This window comes from Eubalaena glacialis, chromosome 18 (assembly GCF_028564815.1).
Source record: "Eubalaena glacialis isolate mEubGla1 chromosome 18, mEubGla1.1.hap2.+ XY, whole genome shotgun sequence".
NCBI classification, from domain to species: domain Eukaryota; kingdom Metazoa; phylum Chordata; class Mammalia; order Artiodactyla; family Balaenidae; genus Eubalaena; species Eubalaena glacialis.
Genome location: NC_083733.1, coordinates 7,495,255 through 7,520,000, shown reverse-complemented (window position 1 = coordinate 7,520,000; position 24,746 = coordinate 7,495,255). Strand labels below are relative to the sequence as shown.

The 24,746-nt window shown below is 48.4% G+C and overlaps 1 protein-coding gene across 1 annotated transcript in view; it reads right to left on the bottom strand.

The window, feature by feature from the left end:
- LOC133077604 (polycystin-1-like protein 2) overlaps window positions 1-24,746 on the bottom strand; it is an 82,633-nt gene that overhangs the window by 2,552 nt on the left and 55,335 nt on the right. The window contains 15 exon segments of the mRNA XM_061172415.1: window positions 716-770; window positions 1,020-1,347; window positions 2,243-2,428; window positions 4,050-4,187; window positions 7,126-7,222; window positions 8,766-8,960; window positions 10,178-10,308; window positions 10,311-10,406; window positions 13,846-14,062; window positions 14,933-15,150; window positions 15,844-16,043; window positions 18,389-18,439; window positions 18,441-18,533; window positions 20,168-20,346; window positions 23,373-23,474. Coding sequence (XP_061028398.1) covers window positions 716-770; window positions 1,020-1,347; window positions 2,243-2,428; window positions 4,050-4,187; window positions 7,126-7,222; window positions 8,766-8,960; window positions 10,178-10,308; window positions 10,311-10,406; window positions 13,846-14,062; window positions 14,933-15,150; window positions 15,844-16,043; window positions 18,389-18,439; window positions 18,441-18,533; window positions 20,168-20,346; window positions 23,373-23,474 — 2,286 coding nt within the window.

Sequence of the window (24,746 nt, the reverse complement as noted above, 5' to 3'; positions counted from 1 at the left end):
ATCAGTTGTTCTGAGTGGCAGGAAAACACCTATTATGTGGAAATAAGCTATTCCTGGCCTGTCCTTAATCCCAGGGGACCCCTGCCAGGTATCTTCCTTTGGGGCTTGTTACCTGTGTTCCTTGGTGCTGTAATAGTGCCATGGAGGAGATGGAGGTTCACCTGGGTTCACTAACTCACCTGGGACTACACAGCTAACAGGAGTGGTGCCAGGGTTTCAAACCTAGGGCTCTCTGACTCTAGAGCATGCTGGGAGACACAGTGTGTGTGGACCCTGAGTGTTCCTGCACATTCGTGCTGAGTATTCCACGAATGCAAGGCTCTGGCTGGGCTTTACCCAGGCATCGTCTCAGGGCTGAGTTTGCAGTGAGCAACCTCAAGGGATGAGGTGACATCCTCCTTCAGACAAAGAGCAGGCTTGCTTCTGCCACTGTAGAAACAGTGAATGCGCCAAGCTCAGTGTTCCTCCTTGGTACTGTAACTCACTGCATGGGCAAGCATCTGTCGTGGCCCTTCCTGGGGAACTGACTTCAACCACCATGAAGCTCTGCTACTGCTTTTGCTGTGAGTAGTGAAATCCTTTGTCTCTGACCTAGGAGTCTTGTGTCTTCTGCCAGCCTCCATGAAACAGGCTAGTGTGTTAGCTTATGAGTAGGGTAAGACCTCAGACCCTGCATAATTCTTGGTTAAGGTTAAGAGCCTTAACCACTTCCTACTTGCCTGGTGGTGGACGCTTTGTGTCGTACTAAGTTCCGCATCCCTGTATTGGCTCTAGCAGAGGCCACCAGGCTTGGTGCAGCAGGCTGAGAATGCTGGAAGCAGGATTTCCCGTCCAACTCTGAGATTGCACAGTTTCCAGGGGCCTGAAAATATGACCTGAATGCCTCTGAATCCCCCAGCCACTCCCCACAATGATACAATGAGCTTTGCTCGGCCCTGTTTTGAAAGCTGCACCCTCCAATCAGACCGGACTTGAGCAAATGTCTTTCCTCTGCTGCATGTGAATCAAGTGAGCCTTACCTTGACGCACTTTGGCAATCAGTCCCCAAGGGGACCACATAATCTCCTCCCCGGTACACAGTGAGTTTGCCCCAGATGGGATACCCTCGGCGCTGGCTCTGGCTCTGGTACTGCCAAGCCTGGGAAAAGTCATTGCTGTTATTGAGGACGGAGGCATTCCAGCCTTCCCCATAGTCTGACAGGTCTTCAACATCCAGGGAATATGGCGCATGGCATCCATCAAGAGAAGCCTGCAGCTGCAGGGCAAGAGCGCAGGAGCTTTCCTGGACCCTCACTTGGCGAATCTGGGCACTGCCAACCAGCTGGGAGTTCTCATCAGTGATAAAGCCTGGAGATGAGAAACAAGTGGGTAAATCTAGCCATCAACGTCATCTTAACACATCCCAAGCTTTCTGGCCTGGATGCTAACGTGAATTTCAGTGTACCTGTTGTAGAATTAGCCAAGAGAAGTTCATGGCCAACCACAGACTACATTCAACCATTCATCACCATCTCCCCACCTTGGACCTGGTCTACTTCTTGCATAACTTCTCCTGGGGAATGGCAACTCCTACCCAGTCATCGACTTGGAGACCATTTATGTCCTTTCCCTCGATGCCCACATCCTAAGGGTCAACGAGGCCCACCAATAGTACCTCTTCAATGTTGTCTGCACCCACCCCTGTCTCTCCATCACCTCTGCCCCTCATCCCTACATCAGTCGCATCATTTTTGCCCAGCATCCTAACTTACCTACCCTCAACTCCAACTTCCACATGTAGCTTATACCGCAGATTTGATTATGTTACTGCCTCACCGAGAAGATGTCAATGGCTCCTCATTTCCTTAAGCATAAACTATGAGCTTCCAGAGCCTTCATGATCTGGCCCCTGTTCCTCTCTCCTGCTCTGCTTTTCGTGGGTCCTCAACTCCTACCCTACACTGAAGTCGCACTCAACGCTCTGTAGTTCCAGGAAGTATAGTGCCTCGGTGTTTCAGGCTTGCCTTTTCTTATGTTGTCCCTTCTGCCTGGCACACCATTTCTGCCTGGCCAATTCCTGCTCAGTTATCTAAGAAGGAGTTTCTCTACTCTGCATCCAGGGAGGGTTAGGGACCCTCAGAGGGTCTCTCCTTCAAAGCATATGGCTCTGTGGTTATTGGTTCTCCGTAAGGCTGAAGTTGACAGTGCCCCACAGCTGTTCCCGGAAGGAGCTGACCCACGTCCTGGGCTGGGTGGACAGTACCTGGGTGACGACTGTCCAGGTTGCTCACGAGGGTGGTGCTGGCCCACGTGAAGAAGTCCTGAAAGCCCAGCACGGCTGAAGAGCCTCGGGTGAAGCTGTGCCCAAGGTGTCTGTTGAAGTGGTAGGCGCTGGGGTCCCCCTGCCCGTAGGCCACCAGCAGCGGCATCCACAGGGAGCCCAGGTGCGCTGGGAAGGGAGGCACAGCCCCTGGTCAGGCAGAGGTCCCAACTCCTACCAAGTCCAGGGCAGGAACTGGAAAGGCACATGGCTCGGAACAGTTGAGGTCTTGTAGACCAGCCACTCGCGCCTCTGGTGACAAAGGAATCAGTCCTTATAGGGACAGCAGAAAGGAGTAAAGTTCACAGGCCATGAGCCTCCTGCCTGGGTTCAAATCCCAGCTCTCCACTTCCTATCCATGTGCCCTTCGCAAGTGACTTCACCCCTCTGTGCCTCACTCTCCTCGTCTGTGAAGTGGGGATAATTCTGTCACACAGGTTTGTGATGAGGGAGTCAACAAATTAATATTTATAAAGCACTTAAAATAGGGCCTGAACGGACTTCATGCTGTGTGAATGTTTCTTAAATAGAATTTTTTTAAAATGGGGCTCTGGGGAGTTCCCTGGCGGTCCAGTGGTTAGGTCCAGTAGCGGTCCACTGCAGGAGGCAGGGGTTCAATCCCTGGTCGGAGAACTAAGATCCCACATGCTGCATGGTGTGGCCAAAAAAAAAAACAACAAAAAAACGGGGCTCTGCCATGTTGCAGTGCTGAGGATAGAGCAATAAAGATGACAGACGTGTTCCCTGCCCTCATGGAGCTCACCTGTAGACAGGTGAGTGTGACCTAAGGGCCCATTAGGTACAAAGATTTAGTTTAGGAAGCCCGACATCAGAATAATGTTGGGGGATGCAGAAAGTTACTGAACCAGAATCTCTGGGCCCAGGGCCTGGGAATATGCATTCTGGCACCCCTGCTCCAAGATGACTTGTTGGGGTTCTGCCCACATCCGTCTTGTTCTTCATTCTGTACATGCAGCTCCTACACAAGCTCCGCCACTCTGTGGTTTGGCCACATGGGCTCCCCATGGGAGGGCAGGCCAGGGCTGCGGCAGGGTCAGCGCCCTCCTCAGAAGCAGCCCTCACCAGTGACCTGGTGGGTGGCAACTAGGGGGTATGTACTACGTTTGCCCCTCGCACGGTCTCAGCAGGACTGAGCCCCAGTTGCCCACATGGAACCCACTCATCAACCACCTTCCATCGGCTTCCTTCTCTTTCCCTGCACTTTTTCCTACCAGTGCTTCTCAGGATCGCCTCCCAAACCAACTACTTGTGCCCAGATCTGCCTGTGGGGGAACCCAGACTAAGACACACAGTGAGGTTTGAAAGCCTCTGGTCAGCGGGCCAGAGGAGCCTCTCTGACGACACAGCCTTTGGGCTGAGAATTGAAGAATGAAAGGAATTAACCAGAGGAAAAGGCAGGGAGGAGGGTGCGCACATTCCAGGCAGACTAGATGCCACAGGGCCTGGGTCAGGAGCTGCAGGACGCAGTGTCACTGGAGCTTAGGGCACAAGGGGCCGAGAGAGGTGACCTGGGTGGGTGGAGCACAGCAGGGAGTTTGGACGTTATCCAGGGGCCTGGAAGAGCCACGGAAGGATTTTAAGTTTAGGGGAGAAGCTGGGGCAAGTTGATATCTGGGGCGATGGGCCCAGAAGCAGTGTGGGCCTGTCAGAGATTGTACCACATCTGCTCAAATCTATGTTGAGAACCAGCGAGTGGGAAGGTTGCTCGTAAGTAATCTTGGCTGCCTACCCAAGATTTCTCTGATTAAGGCAAATGCTTTCTGTTCCTTGAGGTGGGTGATTTTCATCTTCTCAACGTCAGAGGCCAGAGGCTTCTGGTAGATGTCCCTTCTGCTGTTTCTTTGTGCTCGGAACAAGGCAGAGGGGTCTGTGAAAGCAAGGGCACAAGGACAGTCCCCCAAATGGGCAGTGGAACCAGCTCGTACGTTTGCAACCAAGAGACTCCCCTCACCGGGTACAACGGGATCCACTGTTCCTCCTCCTTGGGAGCCATTTCCCAGCGCTACCCTCCATGCCTCTGCCCGTGCTACCCCAGTGCTCAGAATTCCATCCCTTCTTCTCCAGCTGGAGAATTCTCCTCGTACTGAAAGCACAGAAGCCTTCCTCACCTGAAGTCTTACTGATTCCTGGATGCTGTCTTTCTGTGTTCCTGAACTCTAAGATGGATCCCAATGCTTCCAAAACTTGGATGGGAGGATGACGGTAACTAATATCTCAAAGGCCTGTTATATCTAATTCCAAGTATCTTCTTTTTCAAACCACCTTATTGACCTATAATTTTCATAATTTCACCCGTTGGAAGCCTGCAATTCAGTGATTTTAGTAAATTTGTAGAGTTGTGCCACCATCACCACAACCTAGTTTTAGAACATTTCTGTCACCCCTAAAGGTTTCCTCATGTCCCTAAAATTGGTCTCTACTCCCACTCTATCCCCACCCTTAGCCCCATTAATTTTCTTTCTGTCTTCATAGATTTTTTTTTTCTGGACTTTTCATATAAACGGAATCATATGTACATAGTTTCTTGTATCTGGCATCTTTCACTTAGCATAATGGTTTGGTGTTCATCCATGTTGTGTATATTAGTAGTTAGTTTCTTTTTCTTTTTCTTTCTTTTTTTTTTTCTCCCGCGCCACGTGGCTTGCAGGACCTTAGTTCCCTGACCAGGGATCAGACCTGGGCCCCCTGCAGTGGAAGCTCAGAGTCCTAACCAGTGGACCGCGAGGGAATTCCCTGTAGTTAGTTTCTTTTTATTGTTGAGTAATATTCCATTGTGTGGACATACTACCTTTTGTTTATCCATTCACCTGCTGATGGACATTTGGATTACTCCTAGTTTGGGCTATTAAGAATAATGTTGCTATGAATGTGTTGTGCGGACATATATTTTCATTTCTCCTGGGTAGATTCCTAGGAGTGGCTAAATATCTTTTGACTGTTACAAATGAAGCTTCTGTGAACATTTGTGTACAAGTTCCTGTATGAAAATAATTCTTCATTTCTCTGGGATAAATGCCCAAGAGTGTAATTTCTGGGGCGTATGGTAAGCCCATTTTTAGTTTTGAAAGGAACTGCCAAACTGTTTTCCAGAGTGGCTGTACCATTTTACATTCCCACCAGCAACGTATGAATGCTCCAGTTTCTCTGCATCCTTGTCAGCATTTGGTGTTATCACTATTTTTAGCCAGTCTGATAGGGGTATATTGACCCAACTATCCTTTGGATCCATGCCCCTCTGTCCACCCCCACTGCTAATGCATGCCATCTCTAGTCTGGACCATTTCAGTACTCTTCCTACTGGCCTCCGCACTTCTTCTTTTGACCCAATACCTCTGGTCTCCAGGAGCAGTCACAAAATCGCACATCCGATCATGCTGCTCTCCTATTTAAAACACTCCAAAACCCCGGCATTGCCCCAGGCCCTACAGGGCCCTGCATGACCTGCTCCCCATCCACCTCTCTGCCCTCATCTTGAAGCATTCCTTCCATGCACACACAGCTCCCCATGCTCTGGCCACCCTGTCAGTAATTGCTATAAAATGACAAGCTCTTGTCCCACCTCAGGGCCTTTGCACATGTCCAGGGTTCAGACCCTCCCTCTCCCATCCTCTAGGAGCCACCTTCTTATTCTACCCCCTCATTCTCTCTTACAAGTCGTGTTGTGCATTTACTTGTTTAATGTGTCTCCCCAGATGGGCTGTTCACTCCAAGAGCAGCAACCTGTTCCATCCAGTCAGTGCTGTGTTGCCAGGGCTGGGGATTGACTTCAAATGGGCAAGAGGGAACTTTTGGGGGTAAGTTCCAAAAAGTTTTGGGGGTAAGTTCCAAAAAGCTGTTCTAAATCTGAATTGTGGTGATAGCTGCACGACTCTATAAATTTACTAAAATCAGTAATTATACACTTACAATGACTGGATTTTATGTAAATCATGTTCCCAAGCCATTGTACTGTCTGGCACACAGAAAGTACTCCCTGGATAATTGCCAAAGGAATTACTGAATGAATATTTGATCAGTCAGGAGGCTGTCGTTTCTTTGGAGAAAAATTATTCTTTTGACTTGGGAAGATGGTTTTAATGGACTTTTTGGATCTACAAAGCCAAATCCCTATTGTAGGGCAGAAGAATACAGTCCCATGAGGAGGTCACCACACTGCATGATGATGTAGGGATGTGGGCTTTCGTTTGTTCCTGTTTTACTTTCTCTGAAAGTCAGAATCTCTGTATAGACTATTAGAGTGTTGAATCTGTTCTGTTTGCTTGTTTGTTTTTTGTAATTCTCTTATTGGAGGCACGCTCAGGAGTTTTGGCTGGGAAGTGAGAAATCGGGTTGAGGGGAAGAGGGCTAGTCATGGGCTCCTCTGACCAGTCAGCATGGCTGTGTTCCACTAAAACTCTTTACAAAAACAGGCGCTGGGCTAGATTTGGCCCCCTGGCTGTTGTTGGCAGACCTTTGTCTTAGAACCCTAATTATAGCTCCCTCACCCCCCATTCACACACCCCACCCACACAAGCTTGTCGTTTTTTGGTTGTCTAATGACCTGAGCCCTGGAGAAGAAAGCTGCTTGCTTGGGATTACACAGAGGAGGTGTCAGAGAGAAGGGCTCGGATAGGGGAGGAACAGGTTGCCCAAGAGACAGAGGAAGAGTCACTTGTCCCTGGATGGATTGGGGGTGCTTCAACAGTCAGGGTGAAGGCTGATGGGGAGCAAAAGTCTGAGGCCAGGACCACCCAGTGGCTGGGCTTCACGGGGCTTTCTCAGCCTCGTCAGGTTCCAGGCCCCTGCCTGCACCCGGGCACCATTACCTGGGCCAGAGAGACGTCCCAGGAGGGGGGCCACAGGCTCCTCTTCGTCCTCCACTCTCTTCAACACCAGCACAAAGAAAGCAGCGAACCCCAGCACCTGGAAAACACCCACTGTGAGCCCCAAGCCTGGATTGGAAACTCCCTATCAATTCCTGGTCTGAGCTGGGGTGGAATGGGAGCCACACTCGTGTCCTGGGTGCAGGAGCCATGCTCTGGGGAAACCATCCTCTGCAGAGAGGGGACGTGGTCATAAAGGGTCAGGCGCAGGGCTTGCGTGCCTGGCCACCAACCAGGCGGAGACAGGCCAATCCTTGAACTCACCCTGCTTCCGGCATTCTCTGAGCCCTCCCACCTGCTGGTCCCTGCTGCTCGGCCTCTCTCTTATCTCTCAGCCTGGCGACTTACTAGCATAGCGGGTTACACCTGCCTCCTCCCTCCTTCCCTCCCTCCCTTTCTTTCTGTGTTAAGTAATTCCTTCCATTACACTGTCTTTGCACCTTCCGTGCACAAGCACAGTAGGATTCTGTGGTTTGATTGGGGAACAAAAAGGTTCAGGACTGTTCTTAATATTCTCAGACTAGATTGGGGGAGGTGTCAGGAGCTGTTTAAGTCTCTGATGAAGGCTGTTCAGGGCAGAATGAGGGTGGGGGATTCCGTGATGCCTCGTAGGTGGAAGGATTTTCTCTAAATATTCCCTCACTTCTTTCTGCAGCTCCCCCGACACAGTATTCCTACTGCCTGGCTCCTTCCAGGCAGGGCTCAGGGTCTCTTTTTTTTTTTTTTAAACTTCATGTCCTTGGCACTTTTATGATCAACCTGGGACAATTTTTTTTAAATTTTATTTTTATTTATTTATTTATGGCTGTGTTGGGTCTTCGTTTCTGTGCGAGGGCTTTCTCTAGTTGCGACAAGCGGGGGCCACTCTTCATCGCGGTGCGCGGGCCTCTCACTGTCGCGGCCTCTCCCGTTGCGGAGCACAGGCTCCAGACGCGCAGGCTCAGTAGTCGTGGCTCACAGGCCCAGTTGCTCCGCGGCATGTGGGATCCTCCCAGACCAGGGCTCGAACCTGTGTCCCCTGCACTGGCAGGCAGACTCTCAACCACTGCGCCACCAGGGAAGCCCTCAGGGTCTCTTTGACTCTCACTGCTCTCTTGCGTAATTTTACATTTTCAGAAATAGGAGCGTATTTCCAGTTCATGCACACATTTAATGGCTTGGTGTGTTTTTTCTGAAGGTAAAGTTTGTGTAAGTTGCTGGCCCATCTCACAATCAAAAGCATCCTAGACCTGAGGAAATATTATATCATTCCTATTTATACATGTGGCCTAAGGGCAAGATTTTTTTGTGACCTTATCCTCTTAACCTCAGGTTTTCTCATCTGTAAAATGGAGGTGAGGCCCCTCCTAAGGGTGATTGTGATGATGAAATGTCCGCATCTGGCCCTGAGGGAGCGTGGGTTATCCTGGTAATTACCTTCCTGCCCCAGGTCCACCCAGAAGTGGTGCTCCACGTGGGTTTGTTGAATGAATAGATTGAATAGATGAAGGAATTGCTGAAGCCTAAGAACTGGGCAGCTGGCAGGAGGGAAATCATGGGTGGAGGGAAGGAGGGCCGGAGGGCAGCCACACAGGGGTCCTGACCTTCAGGGGCTGGGTGACAAACACACTCTCCACGAAGGAGACGGCCATGGAGATGAGCCACTTGAGGGGGCTGGCCCGCCTGTAGTGCAGGCCGTAGAGCATGGTGAAGAAGGCTGCCACTCCACTGGTGGCTGCCACCAGGAGCCAGCCCACCAGGACACACCACCAGGGGAGGCCTCTAGGGGGCTTGCTCGCCTGCAGGGAGCTGCAAGAGAGGATGGGTATAATCAGGGGGGCACCATTTGGGCTCCATTTCAAACCCTGCCCCAACCCTACCAGCTGCGTGACCTTGGCCAAGCTCCTTGACCCCTCAGACCCTCACTATTCTCCTCTATCCTATGCTGTATTCTATCCGGTACCCATACATATATTCTATTGAGGTCACCTTTATTTAGTGCTTACTAGGAGACAGTCCCCATGCAGACTTCTTTATACGGGTTTTCTCTGTTATTCCTCATGGCAAGCCTGGTACTTAAGGCTGGTACTTAAGTTTTTATTATGAAAATTCCCCATTTTACGGGAATTAGTGAGTACAGTGAACCCTCATCAACTATTTTCAACAACTATCACCTCCTTGTCAAACGTGTATCATCTATCCCCACATGCTTTCTTTTTTTTCTGGAATATTTAAAAATAAATTTCATACATAATATAAAATCATCACCAATTATTTTAGAATACATCTCAAAAAAATAGTCATTTTTTCACTGAATTATGGTGCTGTTGTTGGGGAAGAAAAAAAATTTCCCTCTACCCTTTCTAGATTCTTCTGGCTGCTCTAAATTAACACGAGACAGATTAATAGGAGAAAAAAAAATTACATATATATAGGGGCTCCAGAAGAATATAAGGCTCAAGGACAAGTTAGGCAACTGAGGGTTATGTGGCATCTCAGAGGAAAGGGGGTTAGGGGTTTGGGACCTCAAAGGGGAGGAAGGCAGTTCATATGGAGATGAAAGCAAATGTTTGGTAAACAAATGTTTGCTATGCCAGCAGTGACAATGGGACCCTGGAGAGGACTTTGGTCTCCAGGCCCTTCCACGCTTAGCCCCCATGCTGCTCTTCATGGACCAGGCCCTTTTAAATTCTTCTTAGGTTTGAACCAGGAGATAGGCATTATCATTCCCATATTACAGATAAGGAAACTATGGCTCAGAGAGGATGAGAGGCTTGTCCAAGGGTGTGCAGCTAGGAAACACCCACGTGAAAATGGTTATAAACTGTAAAGTGCTGTACAAAGGGCTCTAACCGTCATCTGGCAAAATCACCCTGTTCAAAGTCCTCTTCCCTGAATTTGTGCAGTCCATAATCGCTGCTTCTTGGGGCGATCTGGACGAATAACCTTCCGAGGGTGGCCGGGATGCGCTCTCCCTGCAGGCCCCAGGCTGGGAGCATCCAAGGGAGTGTATTACCTGGAGTGTGCTGGGAGTGGGGGTTCCGGGCTGTCCCCGCAGGCAGCCCTTCAGGGTCTGCAGCTGCCCCAGTGCCTGGGTGTGGCTCTGGCACCGGGGAAAGCCCTGGGGCTCCCGCGGCAGCAGCTCTGCTCTAGGTGCTCCAGCTGAAGGTAGAGACGCTGCCTGTGGGCACTGTCCTTCAAGCGGCTCTCGGGCCCACCTCAGGCCTGGGGCACTGCATTTTTTTCTGGAGGACCAGGGAGAGAAAGAGCATCAGCTGGTGCTGAGTGACAGAGCAGACCGCGTGCAGTAGAAACAGGAGTGTTAGTAATGGCTTTCTTGTATCGAGCGCTTACTGTGTGCCAAACCATGAGGAATCTGAGGTTCAGAAAGATGGGATGCTTGGCTCATACGGTCAGTTAGGATTTGAATGTTCCTCTTTTAGTCTTTTCTCAAGGGCATTTTCAAAATGTCCTTACACGTAGAAGAGACAAGAATAGTACACCCATTGCCCTCCTGCAGCAATTACCCACATTTTGCCAATCTTGTCTCATCTCAGCCCTCCAATTTTTTTTTCCTGCAGTACCTTAAGTAAATCCTAGACATAATGTTCTCTCATCAGCAAATATTTTAATATGTACAAGATTTGAATTTGAACCCAAGTTTGCCTGTTGCCAAAGATGGTTTAAGTCTTAATCTTTTGTTTTTAACTTTTTATTATGAAAAAATTTAAATTACAAAAGTAAAGAGAATGATGAGATGAACCTATACCCATTGCTCAAAATTATCACCTCATCCTGTCACCAATCCTGTTTCGCCTGCACCCCACCCACCCTCTCCATGTGGATTATTTTGAAGTAAATTCCAAGCCCCATGTCCTGAGACTAAATATTTTAATATGCTTCTATGGAAGAAAAGGACTCCTTTTAAAAACAAAACCACAGTGTGTCATTATCAGTTTTTAAAACAATAATGATAGTCCCTTAATAGCGTGAAGCAACCAGTCAGTGGAGAAGTTTCCCCCAGTTATCTCTGAATGTTTTTCATTTGTTCAAATTTCAGTTTCCTTAAGCTTTTTTTTTTTAAAAAAAAACAAAGGTGTTGGGCTTCCCTGGTGGTGCAGTGGTTACAAATCCACCTTCCAGTGCAGGGGACACGGGTTCGAGCCCTGGTCTGGGAAGATCCCACATGCCGCGGAGCAACTAAGCTCGTGTGCCACAACTACTGAGCCCACATGCCACAACTACTGAAGCCCATGCACCTAGAGCCCATGCTCTGCAACAAGAGAAGCCACCGCAATGAGAAGCCCGTGCACCGCAACGAAGAGTAGCCCCCGCTCGCTGCAACTAGAGAAAGCCCATGTGCAGCAACAAAGACCCAACGCAGCCAAAAATAAATAAATAAATAAATTTATTTTTTTAAAAATTGATATTTAAAAAAACCCAAAAAAAAACAAAACAAAAAAAAGGTGTTTTTTGTTTTAAATTACAGAGGTAATGCATATTCATTGCAAGAAAAAAACTAATTTGAACCTTTTCATTATTCCCCGAGCCTTCTAAGGGAAGCTTGGACTCTCCAGGTGGAACCAGGCCTGGGTCCCTGGAGCCTGAGCTGGGAGGCCGGTGCCCAGGGGCACATTCTCCTGGGACAGGAAGGGCCCAGGTCTGGCCAGTGTGCATCTTCACAAGGGGTGCGTGAGACTGGATATAGAACATGGCAAAATGGAGCACCCTGACCCCAGGACCCCTCCCCACTCACCAGTGAAAAGTGAATGAGAAAATAACAAGTGATGTGGAGAAGGCTATGGCTCGGACCCGATGTTGGTAAAGACCTGGCAACATTGACTCTGACTCCCTCTGACTCAGGCCTCCTACCTCCCCCTGCCTCCTGGGCCTCCCTCACTGAAGCCACAGCTAATGGTTCCAGCATCAACAGCCTTCGTGTTGTAAGCGTTCTGGCAATGTTTCCGGAAGATACCATCATTTGCAATCATAAACACTTACTGAATCCTTGCTTTGTGTCAGGCTCGGATCTAAGCGCTTCATGTGTCGTATGATCTCATTCAGTCCTCAAAACAAGCCAAGGAGCTGGGTGGATCAGTGCTTCCGTTTTATAGGGAGAGGAAATAGTCTCAGAGAGGTTAAACAACTGTCCAAAGTTGCACAGCTGCTTTTGCATCTGGGAGAGCCCCAGGTCTGGCCAACTCCAGAGTCCTTGTTCTAAGGCCCATGCTGTGAATGCCAAAGTCCCCCAAACCCCAAAGACCCCAAGCAGGGCCAAGTGTCCAGCATGGGCATCAGAAGAGCTACTGCAGGGGCGACCTTCATGGGCAGCCCAAGCCGAGCTCTCCAGGGCTAATCCTCCAGAGTGGCTGGAACACGGGGGTCAAAGTAGGGCTGACCATGGGGTCAGCATAGGCCTGGCCAGGAGGGAGTGCTACAGTAAGGAATTGGGACCTGGTCTTGAGGACAGTGGCTCTCAACATTCAGTGTGCATAACAGTCACAAAAGTGACTGGTAAAAAGTGTAGATTCCTGGCCTCACCTTAGAAAATTTAATTCACTGTATCAGAGGTGGAGCCAAGAGTTATGAATTCAAGCTCCCCAATCTATAGACCCCATTTTTATATTCTAAACAAGGTTTAGACTGTGACCAGCCTTGTGTTTTAAAAATGGCAGCATTCTTAACCCACACCATCCAATACGGCAGCCACTTACCACATGTGACTTTTTAAAATTAAAAAAAAAATTTTTTTCTAGTTCCCTGACCAGAGATTGAACCCCGGCCCCCTGAGTTGGGAGTGCAGAGTCTTATCCACTGTGCCACCAGGGAAGTCCCTCAAAAGACATTTTCAAAGGTGTGTATCAACTGCAAGTGAGGGTTGCAGGAGAAAGAGAAGGTGATGCTGAATTTTTAGTATTTCATAGGAATAACAAGGAAGAGGAACAGGTTTTTATGGGAAGATATATATGGTTTAGTTTTTTTTAATAAAATTTAAAATTAAAATAAAAAATTTAGTTCCCTAGTCGCACGAGCTACATCTAAAGTGTCAATAGCTACATGTGGCCAGTGGCTGCCATATTGGTCAGTGCAGATATAGACCATTTCTGTCACTGTGGGAAGTTCTATTGGACAACCTGATCTAAACACTGGAGGCAGCGATCTGGGTGGAAGATGGACAGGAAAGGGGCAAGAGCAGAGTCAGAGAGACTAGCTCAAACCAGAATAATGTGCAATACATATGTGCAGCTCTTCACACAATTCATGATTTGGCAACAAGCAATGTGAAAGCAGTGCAAGAGATGCTTAGGGGCTAAAGAGCACATGGTTGGAGACCCTGTTGTGGGCTCGGGGGTTGGGTTGCTCCCCTGAGGAAGGGACACATCAGCCAAGAATAAAGTCTGAGTAGGCATTGGCCAAGTGAAGAGAGGAGAGAGAACATTCTAGATCAGAGGACAAGCATGTGTGCAGGCCTTAGTGGGAAGGCAGCGTGGCGTTGTGTGGAGAGCAGGATGCCTGTGGTACTGCGAGGGAGGCGGTGGCGAGTGGTTGGAGTGGAGGCTGGTGAGGGAGACCCCCGGTAGGACTTCTTGACTCCCTAGTGATAGTGATACAGACGTGGCCCTCGGTCCTGCATCCACCTGGCTCCAACATGCCCCCTCTCGGCCCAGAAATGTTAGGACTCACCTTTCACTTGTACAGACCCAAGAGCGAGTGTTAAAGGGCCCCCTGTCTGGCTGGCTTCCTTCCAGAACACCTGCCCTGCTTTGTTCTGCTGACAGACGACGTCTTCCACCAAGGCCAGCAGTTGGTTGATGTCCATCGAGTTCTCAAAGTCCCAGCCCGAGCAAGGGGGTGGCACCTTCAGAGCTTTGAATAAGGAGCTGATGAGTCACCACAAATCCTGCAAGTCACCCAGGGGGAAGGGGACGTGAGCCACAGGTGAGGGGGCAGCAGAGTGGTCAAGAGCACTTGCCCTGGGGCTGGACAATCTGGGTCTGAATCCCAGCTCTGCCTACTGAGACATGACGTTGGACCACCCTGAGCTTCTGTTTTGTCCCCCATAAAAATCCCTCTTCTAGGATTTCAACTGATACATTCCAGGCTGTATTCCTTGAAGTGTGGCACACGGTAGGTGCTCAATAAATGCTTAACGCGTGCATGAATGCAGAGGGAATTCTTTCTGTGTGCTTCCAGCCTGCAATCTGTTTGAAAGTATAATATTGTGTACATAGTAGGTACGCAAAAATGTGTGTGCATGTGTGTGTATATGTTGTAGGTGTTTGCATGAATATTTATATGTGCCTGTGTGTACATGCATGTAAACATGCGTATGTGGTATGTGTGCACTTGTGTGTACATGTATGTGTGCAGGTGTGTTTGCAGGTGTGCATATGTGTGTACATGTGCACGCGTGTACATGTAGGTGTGGGGTGTATGTGGATGTGTACACGTGGCGTGTGTGTGTATGTGTACATGTGTGCACTGTGCAGATATATGTGTGTGTATGTGTGTGTATGTGTGTACACGTGCACATGTGTACATGTAGGTGTGTGGTGTATGTGAATGTGTGCACATATGGCATGTGTGTATGCATGCATGTGTAGGTATATGTGTGTACTGTGTGCACATATGTGTATGTGCATGTGTATGCAGTTGACGAATCTCAGTGACTGATGCTGTCCGACAACATGGATTGTAGGCCTCAAACCCCAGTCCCCACCCCCTTCTGCCCAGGCTAGAGCTCCCCACACTGCCGAGGTTGAGGACCTGCCTTGGTCACTGCTTCAGGTGTCAGAAGACCATCCTCCACAGGCTGCGGTGAGGGGGCCAGGCTGAGGGGCCCCCCATCCCATTTCCCAGCGTTCTGCTCCTTGGTTACCCAAGGGCCGGTGTTCCAAAAAATCTGAACGATCAGGAGGTTGATGGGAAACATGAGGAGCGAGATCTCCAGCCCATTCATCACTTCCTGCCAAGTGAATTCGATTTTACCTGGGGCAGATGGAGGGAAGGGGTCAAGGGGAGAGTCCCCTCCCCCCCTTCCAGAAGGTGGCTGTGCAGTAAGGGTTAACCTTGCCCAAAGAGAGGTCTGCCCCTTGAGTGGCTCCTGGGAGGTGACCACTAAGCCCTTGGGCTGTCCTGCCTGGTGGGTATGCCTTTGTTTACCTGGGGTCTTGGGCCACTCCATATAGTCTATGCTAACAATGTGATTTATGGTGGGGGCCTTGGTTGCACCGTATCACCTCAACCTCTGGAGGGGCTGGAGGCTAAGGTCGGCCATACTGGGGTCAGCCATGTCTATGTGAGCGTGCCCCAATAAAAACTTTGGACACCAAGGCTCGGGTGAGCATCCCTGGTTGGCATTACTCCATGCGTGTTGTCACACATCATTGTCAGGAGGAGTGAGCGCTGTCCAGACTCCACTGGGAGAACATAACTGGAAGCTCCATGCTTGGTCTCCCATGGACCCTGCCCCACATGCCTCTTCCCTTTCCTGATTTTGATCTGTATCCTTTCTCTAATAATTATGAGTATAATGGCATTTCTGACTACTGTGAATCCTTCTAATGAATTATTGAACCTGAGGGTGGTCTTGGGACCTCTGGAATTGCAAAGCATTTCTGGGGCAGTGACAGTTCATGTCCACCAGCCACTAGCCCTGATCTCCATGACAGTGGGAGTTACCCAAGCCCATCTTTTGCTCAGCTGGGTCCTTGGGGACACCCCAGAACATGATGGTGGTCAGTATGGTGCAGAGGAGCAGTGAGAAGCAGCAGGACACCTGGTGGACATGGGTGAAGTTGCTCCAAGCTGAGCTGCTAAAGATGGAGTACCAAATGTGGCCATCCTGGAAGCCTGTGGAGGTCTTCATGAAAAACAGGTGGCTGTGGACAGGCCAGGGGAGAGGGACAGGCATTTAGGGAGACAGGAATGGGGAGAAGCCTAGTCTCTTTGGAGCAATCCTGGGATGAGAGGGAGGGATTTGTTTCTAAAATTCATCATCTGTTTTTTTCTTTTATAGAAGAAATACAGCATCATAGTAGCATCACTTCAAGTTAATGATGGGGACTCTGGACAGAGTGGTTGGAACCCTAGACAGCCCTCTTACTACTGTGTGACCGCAGGTAAGTTACTTTACTCTTTGTACCTCAGTTTACTTATCTGTAAAATGGGGGTAATAACAGAACCTGCCTCACTGGATTGTTGAAAGGATTAAAAATGATAATTTTTGTAAAGCATTTGGCAAAGTAGCTGGCATATAAGTGAGTGTTCATCAGTGTTAGCAATAATTTTTGTTATAATTTTTTTTTTTTTAAAGCAAGGAACATGACTTTTTTTTTTTAATGGGAATTATTTATTTATTTATTTATTTATGGCTGTGTTGGGTCTTCGTTTCTGTGCGAGGGCTTTCTCTAGTTGCGGCAAGTGGGGGCCACTCTTCATCACGGTGCGCGGGCCTCTCACTATCGCGGCCTCTCTTGTTGCGGAGCACAGGCTCCAGACGCGCAAGCTCAGTAGTTGTGGCTCACGGGCCTAGTTGCTCCGCGGCATGTGGGATCTTCCCAGACCAGGGCTCGAACCCGTGTTCCCTGCATTGGCAGGCAGATTCTCAACCACTGCGCCACCAGGGAAGCCCTATAATTTTTATATAATAATATATAACTCTAATGTTATTTGTTTTGTTATAATTAGGGCATTAGAGAATAGTGGTTAAAAATCCCAGGCTTTGGGTTCAGACTCAGTTTGAGAGAATAAAAATTGTGAGACAGGGTTTCTGAAAATGGCACCACATTCTCCTAAAGAATCTGTATTATTTCCCTATGAGTAGAATGTAGTTTAACCACAGGAGCTATTCAAAGGCCCAGATTCTGCTAAGAGTGTCCAGAGTAGAGATTCCCAGCTGCCGCCTGTCCTGATTGGTCAATGCCAGAACCCTCCAGGGTTGTACGATACTTTGTCACTCGGGGGTGTGCCGGTGGCCTGGAGTCAGAGGAAAGGTGCAGAAAGAGAGAGGTCAGTTGCCAACAACAGTGATTCTCCATGTTATTCGTCTTATTCAACAAATATCTGATGCCCCTGGTGCTGTGTCCCAGGCTCTCTGCTGGGCACCAGGGATTCACAGGAGGGATGAGGAGCTTTTGCCTTCAGAGAGCTCCTTGCCGAGTTTCTAGGCATCACATGTGCTGATGCTCGGAGATAATATCTGCTTCTGGAATTGAGTACTCAGTGTGAGCCGCATAGTGTGCCAAGCACATTACTACATCGTTTCATGGGACCTGGGACCCCCTATGGGGCAGGCACATTGAACTCGTCATTTTTCAGATGCAGAAGATGAGACCTGGAGAGGTGCAGTGACGTATCCAAGGTCACGTGGCAAGTCAACAGCAGGCGTGTGGGACTTTGTGATCCGTGCCCACGTCTGTGTTATACCTCTGTTGGGGTCCAAGTCTCTCTGATTCAGACTTTTTCCCCCTTGGAGGCTGAGATGCTCACGGTGGCAGCTGGGAGGAAAAGTCGTCTTTCAGTAAATGCACTAGAAGCAGACTGAATGCCCATCCATAGGAGAATGGCTGTGGGACATCCATTCTGTGGAATATCACGCAACCAATAAGGAAAGTTTGACCCAAACATACCCTCCTGGAAGGATGTGTGTGATATATTATTAAAGAAAAAAGGCAACATATTTGGAGTAGCATGCCATTTAAAAAGTTATAAAATAACGATCTGTGGTGTTCTATGTGTGTGTGCACGTGCATGTGTGTACATTTGTATCTGCTTATTTGTGTTTGGGGACAGATGTGGAAGGATGCATGACAGGAAAGGGGGTGAGGGAGTGAGTAAAGCAAGGGGAATCATGCTGAAAAATGCATCTAGGATAAAACAACATGAAGAAGAAGCTCCAGGTGGCCAGACGTTGAATCACCATTCAGATCAGTCTGTTCACTCATATAAACAATATTATTCTGTGACATTCTTAAGTAAATATGGATAAGTGTTCCATAACTGTTATCACCACCTGAAGATAATTCTGTCTTGGAGGGTCCATGTCCCTTCAGGGCCCTTTAATTGCAACAAGGAAAACTGGTTATTAATGTCACACACTCAGAGCTGCCCCGGCCCACTAGCTGAAATGTGCTTTTATTTGGCTGTGACTGAATTATAACGCAACTTCCCTAGAGATGAAAGAACAAAGTAAAGAGCATTTGCTTAAAAAGAAAAAATATAGTACCTGAATTGTTTCCTGTCCTGCTCTGTGGCCACTGGAAATACCTTGTCAAGTACAGTCTCTAACATCGATGGACAGCCACGAGTTGCAGAGGAAGTACCACGTCTGGTCCATTGCCAGGTCATGCACCAGCACCCAGCTTACGTACCTGGAAGGGACCCACACTTTTGAAGATAATGTGGTGGGGGGATGAGACTTCTTTGGACCCCGTGAAGGTCCTAACCTGAGCCTAAGAACAAGAATTCTTGCAAAGAGACTTTGTATTTTTCTTCATTGCTCTTGGTGCCTTGATCAAAATGCCCCAATCAGTGGGTGAATTTGGCCTCATGTGGGGAGTTCAGCTAGTGTAGACCGCCAACTTGGAGGCTGCCAGGTTTTCACAGATATGCTGCAAAAGTGTGCATTCTGAAACTGTGAACCCTCATGCAGGGCAGCAAGCCCAGGGTCACCGGGCTTTACAAGTGAGGAAGGCCAGGTTGTCGTGTGTACAGGGAGGTGCAGGCTTGAGCACACGAAACTCGGTCCTCCTGTGGGCTTCCATCCAGAGAATGAGCCTACCGTCCATTCAACACTTCGTGGCGATCATCTAACCTGATTTAGATCTTTGAGGCCCAGGGAAGAAATGAAATCATCTTGCCTCTGCTGGGAGGCCAGATCCAGCAGCAGTTGCTTTACAGGGAAATGAGAGTAATGATAACAAGAGGCACTCTTTATTGAGGATTTACTGCACAATGAGGACTGTGCTAAGAAGCTCTTGACATGCATTTTCTCCTTTCTGGAAAGGTAGTCCCATCAGGCATGCAAGAGCCACCTCTGTTGAGGTCACACAGCCTCCTGGGGAAGCTGACATCCCCAGTGACCTTTGGGTACAGAACCTGGGTGTGATCAAAACCCAGGCATCTCAGCCCAGCTCAGGACAGCTCCAGAGCCCCCTGTGTGGTCAGCTGAGCTGTCTGTGGGCTGCATCAAAGCTCTTCTCCTTCTGCCCATCCTGCCTCCTTCCCTCCCTGCCCAGGGGCTGATCCCAGGCACTCCTTGGATAAACAGCTTCCATATTCAACTCCATCTCAGAGCCGCTTCCCAGGAACCAACCCTACAGCTGAGGGTCTTAAAGCATTAATGTATTAGTGTTTTTGCCTTAGATGAGTCAAAGACAGTGGTCTAAATGCTGTGTTTTCCTAAAGCTGCCAGCCACCGATGAGTGTTCAGTCTGGAGACCACCCATCTGGGTCACTAGTTTTGGCCTCAGACAGTGGGAAGGAGTCTTGGCTCTGAGCTTGCCAGCTGTGTGACCTGGGCAAGTCAGTTATCTTTCCCAAGCTTAGATTTTCCCACCTATAAAACAAGGATAATAACAGCGCTTGTCCCAGAGGGTCACTGTGAGCATCCAGTGAGAAAAGCACAGGAAGACTTAACTTAGTGCTCTGCAGAAGAGCTCTTCTTAGGTCTTCTCCTGGAGAATCAGCCCAATGTCTCATCTACTTTCCTCCTATTGGGCAGGGTTTGTCTTTGCAATAGGCATCTATCCCATTTTACAGATGGGGAAACGGAGGGCTAAATGACAGGTTGATGCTGCAGATGTGTCAAGGGAGGGGGACTAGCATTGTGTGGCCTGTGGACTGGTGGGCCTCTCTGACCCTTGGTTTCCTCATCTGTGAAATGGGGATCCATTCTATGCGTCTTACAGAGGCTCGTGAGGATCAGCAAAGCAGCAAATGCACAATGCCCAGCCTTGGACCTGGCACTTGGTAGGTCCTTGTGGTTTACCCACCCCTGACTCACCAGGATGGCTGGTCCCCTGAGTTGTCATGCCATAGCCGCAGGCTCCTTAGCTCCCCCAGGGGAAACAGGGTGGAGAGTAAGAAGACATCCACTCCTCCTCGCTCAAAAACCGGGATGTCGGGGTCTCACAGGTGGTGGGGCTCACTCTCTCCATCCAGGCCATATAGGGTGACAGTCCCCTGAAATCCAGAGACCAGTAGTGGCCAACTCCACGTGGTAACTGAACCCCATGTTTCACTGGAGGTGTTGAAAAACCAATGAAACCCAACAAAACATGGCCTTTTCACCTCCTCTCCTCCCATCTTGGACCTGCCAGAGTTATTTTTCAGTTGTGTGAAGATTTAGGGGTGATACTATCTGCATTCACATCTTTGAGATGAGTTATACTCATAAAATGCTTCCTGATGACCTTTTCAAACTTCTCGAATATTTATTTGAAAGGGCCATAGGGCAAGAACTGGTTTTTCTCCCTAGCGATTATATTCTCAGTGCCTCCCAGAGTTCCCGGCATTGAGACAGGAATGAATGACTGCCCACTACTTTGAAAATACATATTCCCAGGCCCCACTCCAGACCTACCAAGAATACTGGGCACAGGGCTCAGGAATCTGTATTTTTCTGAAGCCATCCCGGTGATGGCTGGTGGCCATACCTGATTTCCTGAGCCAAAACCAACTACAGCAGATGACACCCACACTCCACTGACATCCATCACTCAGCCTCACCACTGTGGGGTTCCCACGTCCAACTACCTGCAGCTGTGCCTCTTTCCCTGGGGCTTTCTTTGGCTGTTAGAGCAGCAGGTTGAAGGTAGCAGAGAACTGATGGCCCCTGCAAGCCATTTTCCACCAATGACTGGTGGGATTGGTGGATAACTAACCCAGTTCACTTAGTCCTCAGCTGGGATGACTTTGAGGCCCACATTCCTTACTGTTTTCCAGAGTTCCCCACTGGGATTGGGCTGCAGTTGCCCACAGGGGTAATGGGTTTGATTATGCGCCCCTTATTTGTTCCTTCCCTTCCCTACCTGGCTTCCCACTCCCGTATGTGGTGTCCTGGGATCCCCTCTCAAATCAACTACCTGTGCTTGAATCCCTGTTTCAGAGTCGGCTTCTACAGCAGAGTCTCCACTGTAGACTTTCTCAGTCGGATAATTCCTTGCTCTGGAGCTGTCCTGTGTGCTGCAGGATGTTTAGCACCATCCCTGGCCTCTACTCGCTAGGCGCCAGTAGCATCTCTTCCTCTCCCAAGTTGTGACAACGAAAACCACTTGCAGCATTGCTAGCTGTCCCTGGGGGCCAACCAATTGAGAACCACTGTGCCAGGAGAACCGAACTAAGACAGTATCAATTGAAATGTGACTGCAACTCTCCATGAAGAGAAATGGCCTGTGGATCACAGATTTTCATTCTTTCTTTCCCTGTAAGGTCAGCTCTTCAGTGTCAAATGGAAGTGGGATGGATGTTTCATTACATGGATGAAAGTGATTCCTGCATTTATTCAACAAATAGTTACTGAGCACTTACTCTGTGTTAGCTGGTTGAGGCCCTAAGATGCAGCAATAAAAATTTTTTTTTAATTTAAATAAAAATAAAATAAATATATACATAAATAAAAATAATAAGATTTTAAAAGATTTTAAAAATAAAAAGTAAAATGTAAGTGGACACATGTCCTGCTCTCATGGAGCCTAATGTCATTTTTTAAAAAACAGGGACTTCCCTGGTGGTGCAGTGGTTAAGAATCCGCCTGCCTGGGCTTCCCTGGTGGTGCAGTGGCTGAGAATCCGCCTGCCAATGCAGGGGACGTGGGTTCGAGCCCTGGTCTGGGAGGATCCCGCGTGCCGCGGAGCAGCTGGGCCCGTGAGCCACAACTACTGAGCCTGCGCGTCTGGAGCCTGTGCTCCGCAACAAGAGAGGCCGCGATAGTGAGAGGCCCGCGCACCGCGATAAAGAGTGGCCCCCGCTTGCCGCAACTGGAGAAGGCCCTTGCGCAGAGACGAAGACCCAACACAGCCATAAATAAATAAATAAATAAATAAATAAATTAATTAATTAATTAATTAATTTAAAAAACATCAAGTCTGCTGAAATTGGGAAACAGAATTGTCAAACTTGTTCGAAAGTTTAAAAAAAAAAAAAAAAAGAATCCGCCTGCCAATGCAGGGGACAGGGGTTCAAGCCCTGGACCGGGAAGATCCCACATGCCGCGGAGCAACTAAGCCCGTGCGCCACAACTACTGAGCCTGCGCTCTAGAGCCTTCGAGCCACAACTACTGCAGCCCGCATGCCTAGACCCCGTGCTCTGCAACAAGAGAAGCCACCGCAATGAGAAGCCCTCACACTGCAACGAAGAGTAACCCCTGCTCGCCACAACTAGAGAAAGCCTGCACACAGCAACGAAGACCCAACTCAGCCAAAAATAAATTAATTAATTTATAAAAAACAAAAATGAAAAAACAATGGAGATTTCTCCAGCACAGTACACACAGTGCCTGTGGTTCTCAAACTGTGTTCCATGGAGTTCCATGGAGCACAGTTTCAGTAAAGGAAGCTTGGAGGCTGCTGCAGGGGATGCTACATTCTGATGAGTGATAGGGTGAGGCCAGACTTAACTAAGGATGCTGAGACATAACAGAGACAACCTGCTGTATGCTCCACAGCTAAACTTAAGGATTTCAGAGAATTCATAAACAAATGGAATTGTGTCCTCATTACCTCTAGTCAGCCTTCTCAGGGACAGATGGATGCCAGCTAATCAGTTTTTCTAAAAAAGTGTAATTCAAGGCTCATTTTCAAATGGTTGCCATCGTTTGTTTTTTTCCTTTCTCCCCTTTCTCTTAGAAATTCTGTTTTCCCCTTTATTCATTGATAACAGTCTACTGACTGTTCTTCATATGTGAGCACATTTGCGTGCAGGTAACCAGCTGTCTGAATTATTTTTTAATAGGGTTAAATGAGAAGACCAGTGAGTACAGTACCAGACCCCAACTCTCCCTTAATCCACTCCTCCTTTATATTTTTAAATATTGGGGCTTAGGGTGTTATTTTGTCTGGCAAAAAAGATACTTTTCTCAAAAAAAAAAGCAAAAGTGAAAAAACCCTACAACAAAATCCACTGGGCTAAAGCAACTCAACAACAGACTGGCAAGCGCTTTGCTGAGTGGGACGTGCTGATCAACCGAGGTGTCTTGCAGGTCAGGTACCTTTGAGGAAGTGGCTGCCCCCCTCCGGTGTCCGGTATAAACTGTCACCAGGTAGTGGTACTGGGCAAAGGGGTCATTGTCCTCCAGCACTGTGACCTTCACCTGGACAGAAGGATGGCATTAGGAGGGCTCTGCTTGGTGGGTTCATCCACTGCACAGCAGCCGAGAGTGAGTCGGGCATTCATGACAATTAAAGGGGGAAAGCAAAACTATGTATGCTATTGATTCATTCCATCAGGTGAGAACTGTTCTTTACAACAGCAGGGTTTTAAGTGAAAACCAAAACTTTTAAAATAAAAAAGTACATTCAGTATTAAATATCACCCAAAGTAGTCAAATTGGAAGTGAACTTGGTATTAAGCTGAGAATGTTTGATGCTTGAGCTGATGAATGCAAACTCTGTTCATAAATAATTCCTCATCACCTTGGTAACCATATTGTGCCTCTAAGGGAATTTAGAAGGAATGAATGTTAAGTTGTTTTAGCAGAAAATAAATGGCTGGAGTTGGTCAGAGGCTGCAGAGCGCTCTGTAATGAGCTGCCCAGATCTCCTGTCAATGGAGGGCTGTTTTCCCAGTTGCCGAGGTGGTGTAGCCAGGGATGCAAGAGTCACCTCTGTCAAAGTCATGCCCCATCCTGGAGAGGCCGATATCTAAGAACAGATTGATGCATTGCCCAAGATCAAGACCTGGGCTTCTCAACCCAACTCAGGACAGTTCTAGAGCTCCCCAAGGGGTCACCCAGCTGTCAGTGGGCTGCATCCCAGCTTGACTTCTCCCCCTGCCCATCCTGCCTCCTTCCCTCCCTGCCCAGGGGCTGATCCAAGGCACTCCCTGATAAACACCCTGCATACTTAACTCCATCTCAGAGTCTGCTTCCCAGGAATCAACCTAAAGCTGAGGGACTTAATGTATTAATGTTAAATCCCTTGGGCAAATCAAAGACAGCAGGATAAATGGGGCAACTATTATCTTTTTAGGTTTCATACCATCCTAACACCCTGAGAAGTATTGCTGTGTATAGGGACGGTAGGGAATGTTGAAAGTTTCAGAGCTTTGTGACGATGCATCCTTGTATTCATTTGTGTGCTCAGTCACTCATGAATGTTTATTAAAGGCTACTATGTGTCAGATATGATGCATGTATCAGAAAAATAATCAGAACTTTGTTGTCACAATTGGTTGCACAAATGGTTATTGTTTGATCTCATTTCTATCCTCAGACCTGACGTATAGTCAGGCAGATCTGGGTTTGAATTCTGGCCTCTGGGAGGGAGGTGGCTTTGGACTAGTTAATTGCCCTCTCTGCTCTTCACTTGCCTCCTCTGTAAAATGATAGAGGTACTGTGCAGTAAAGGGTGAATTCAGCAGGCTT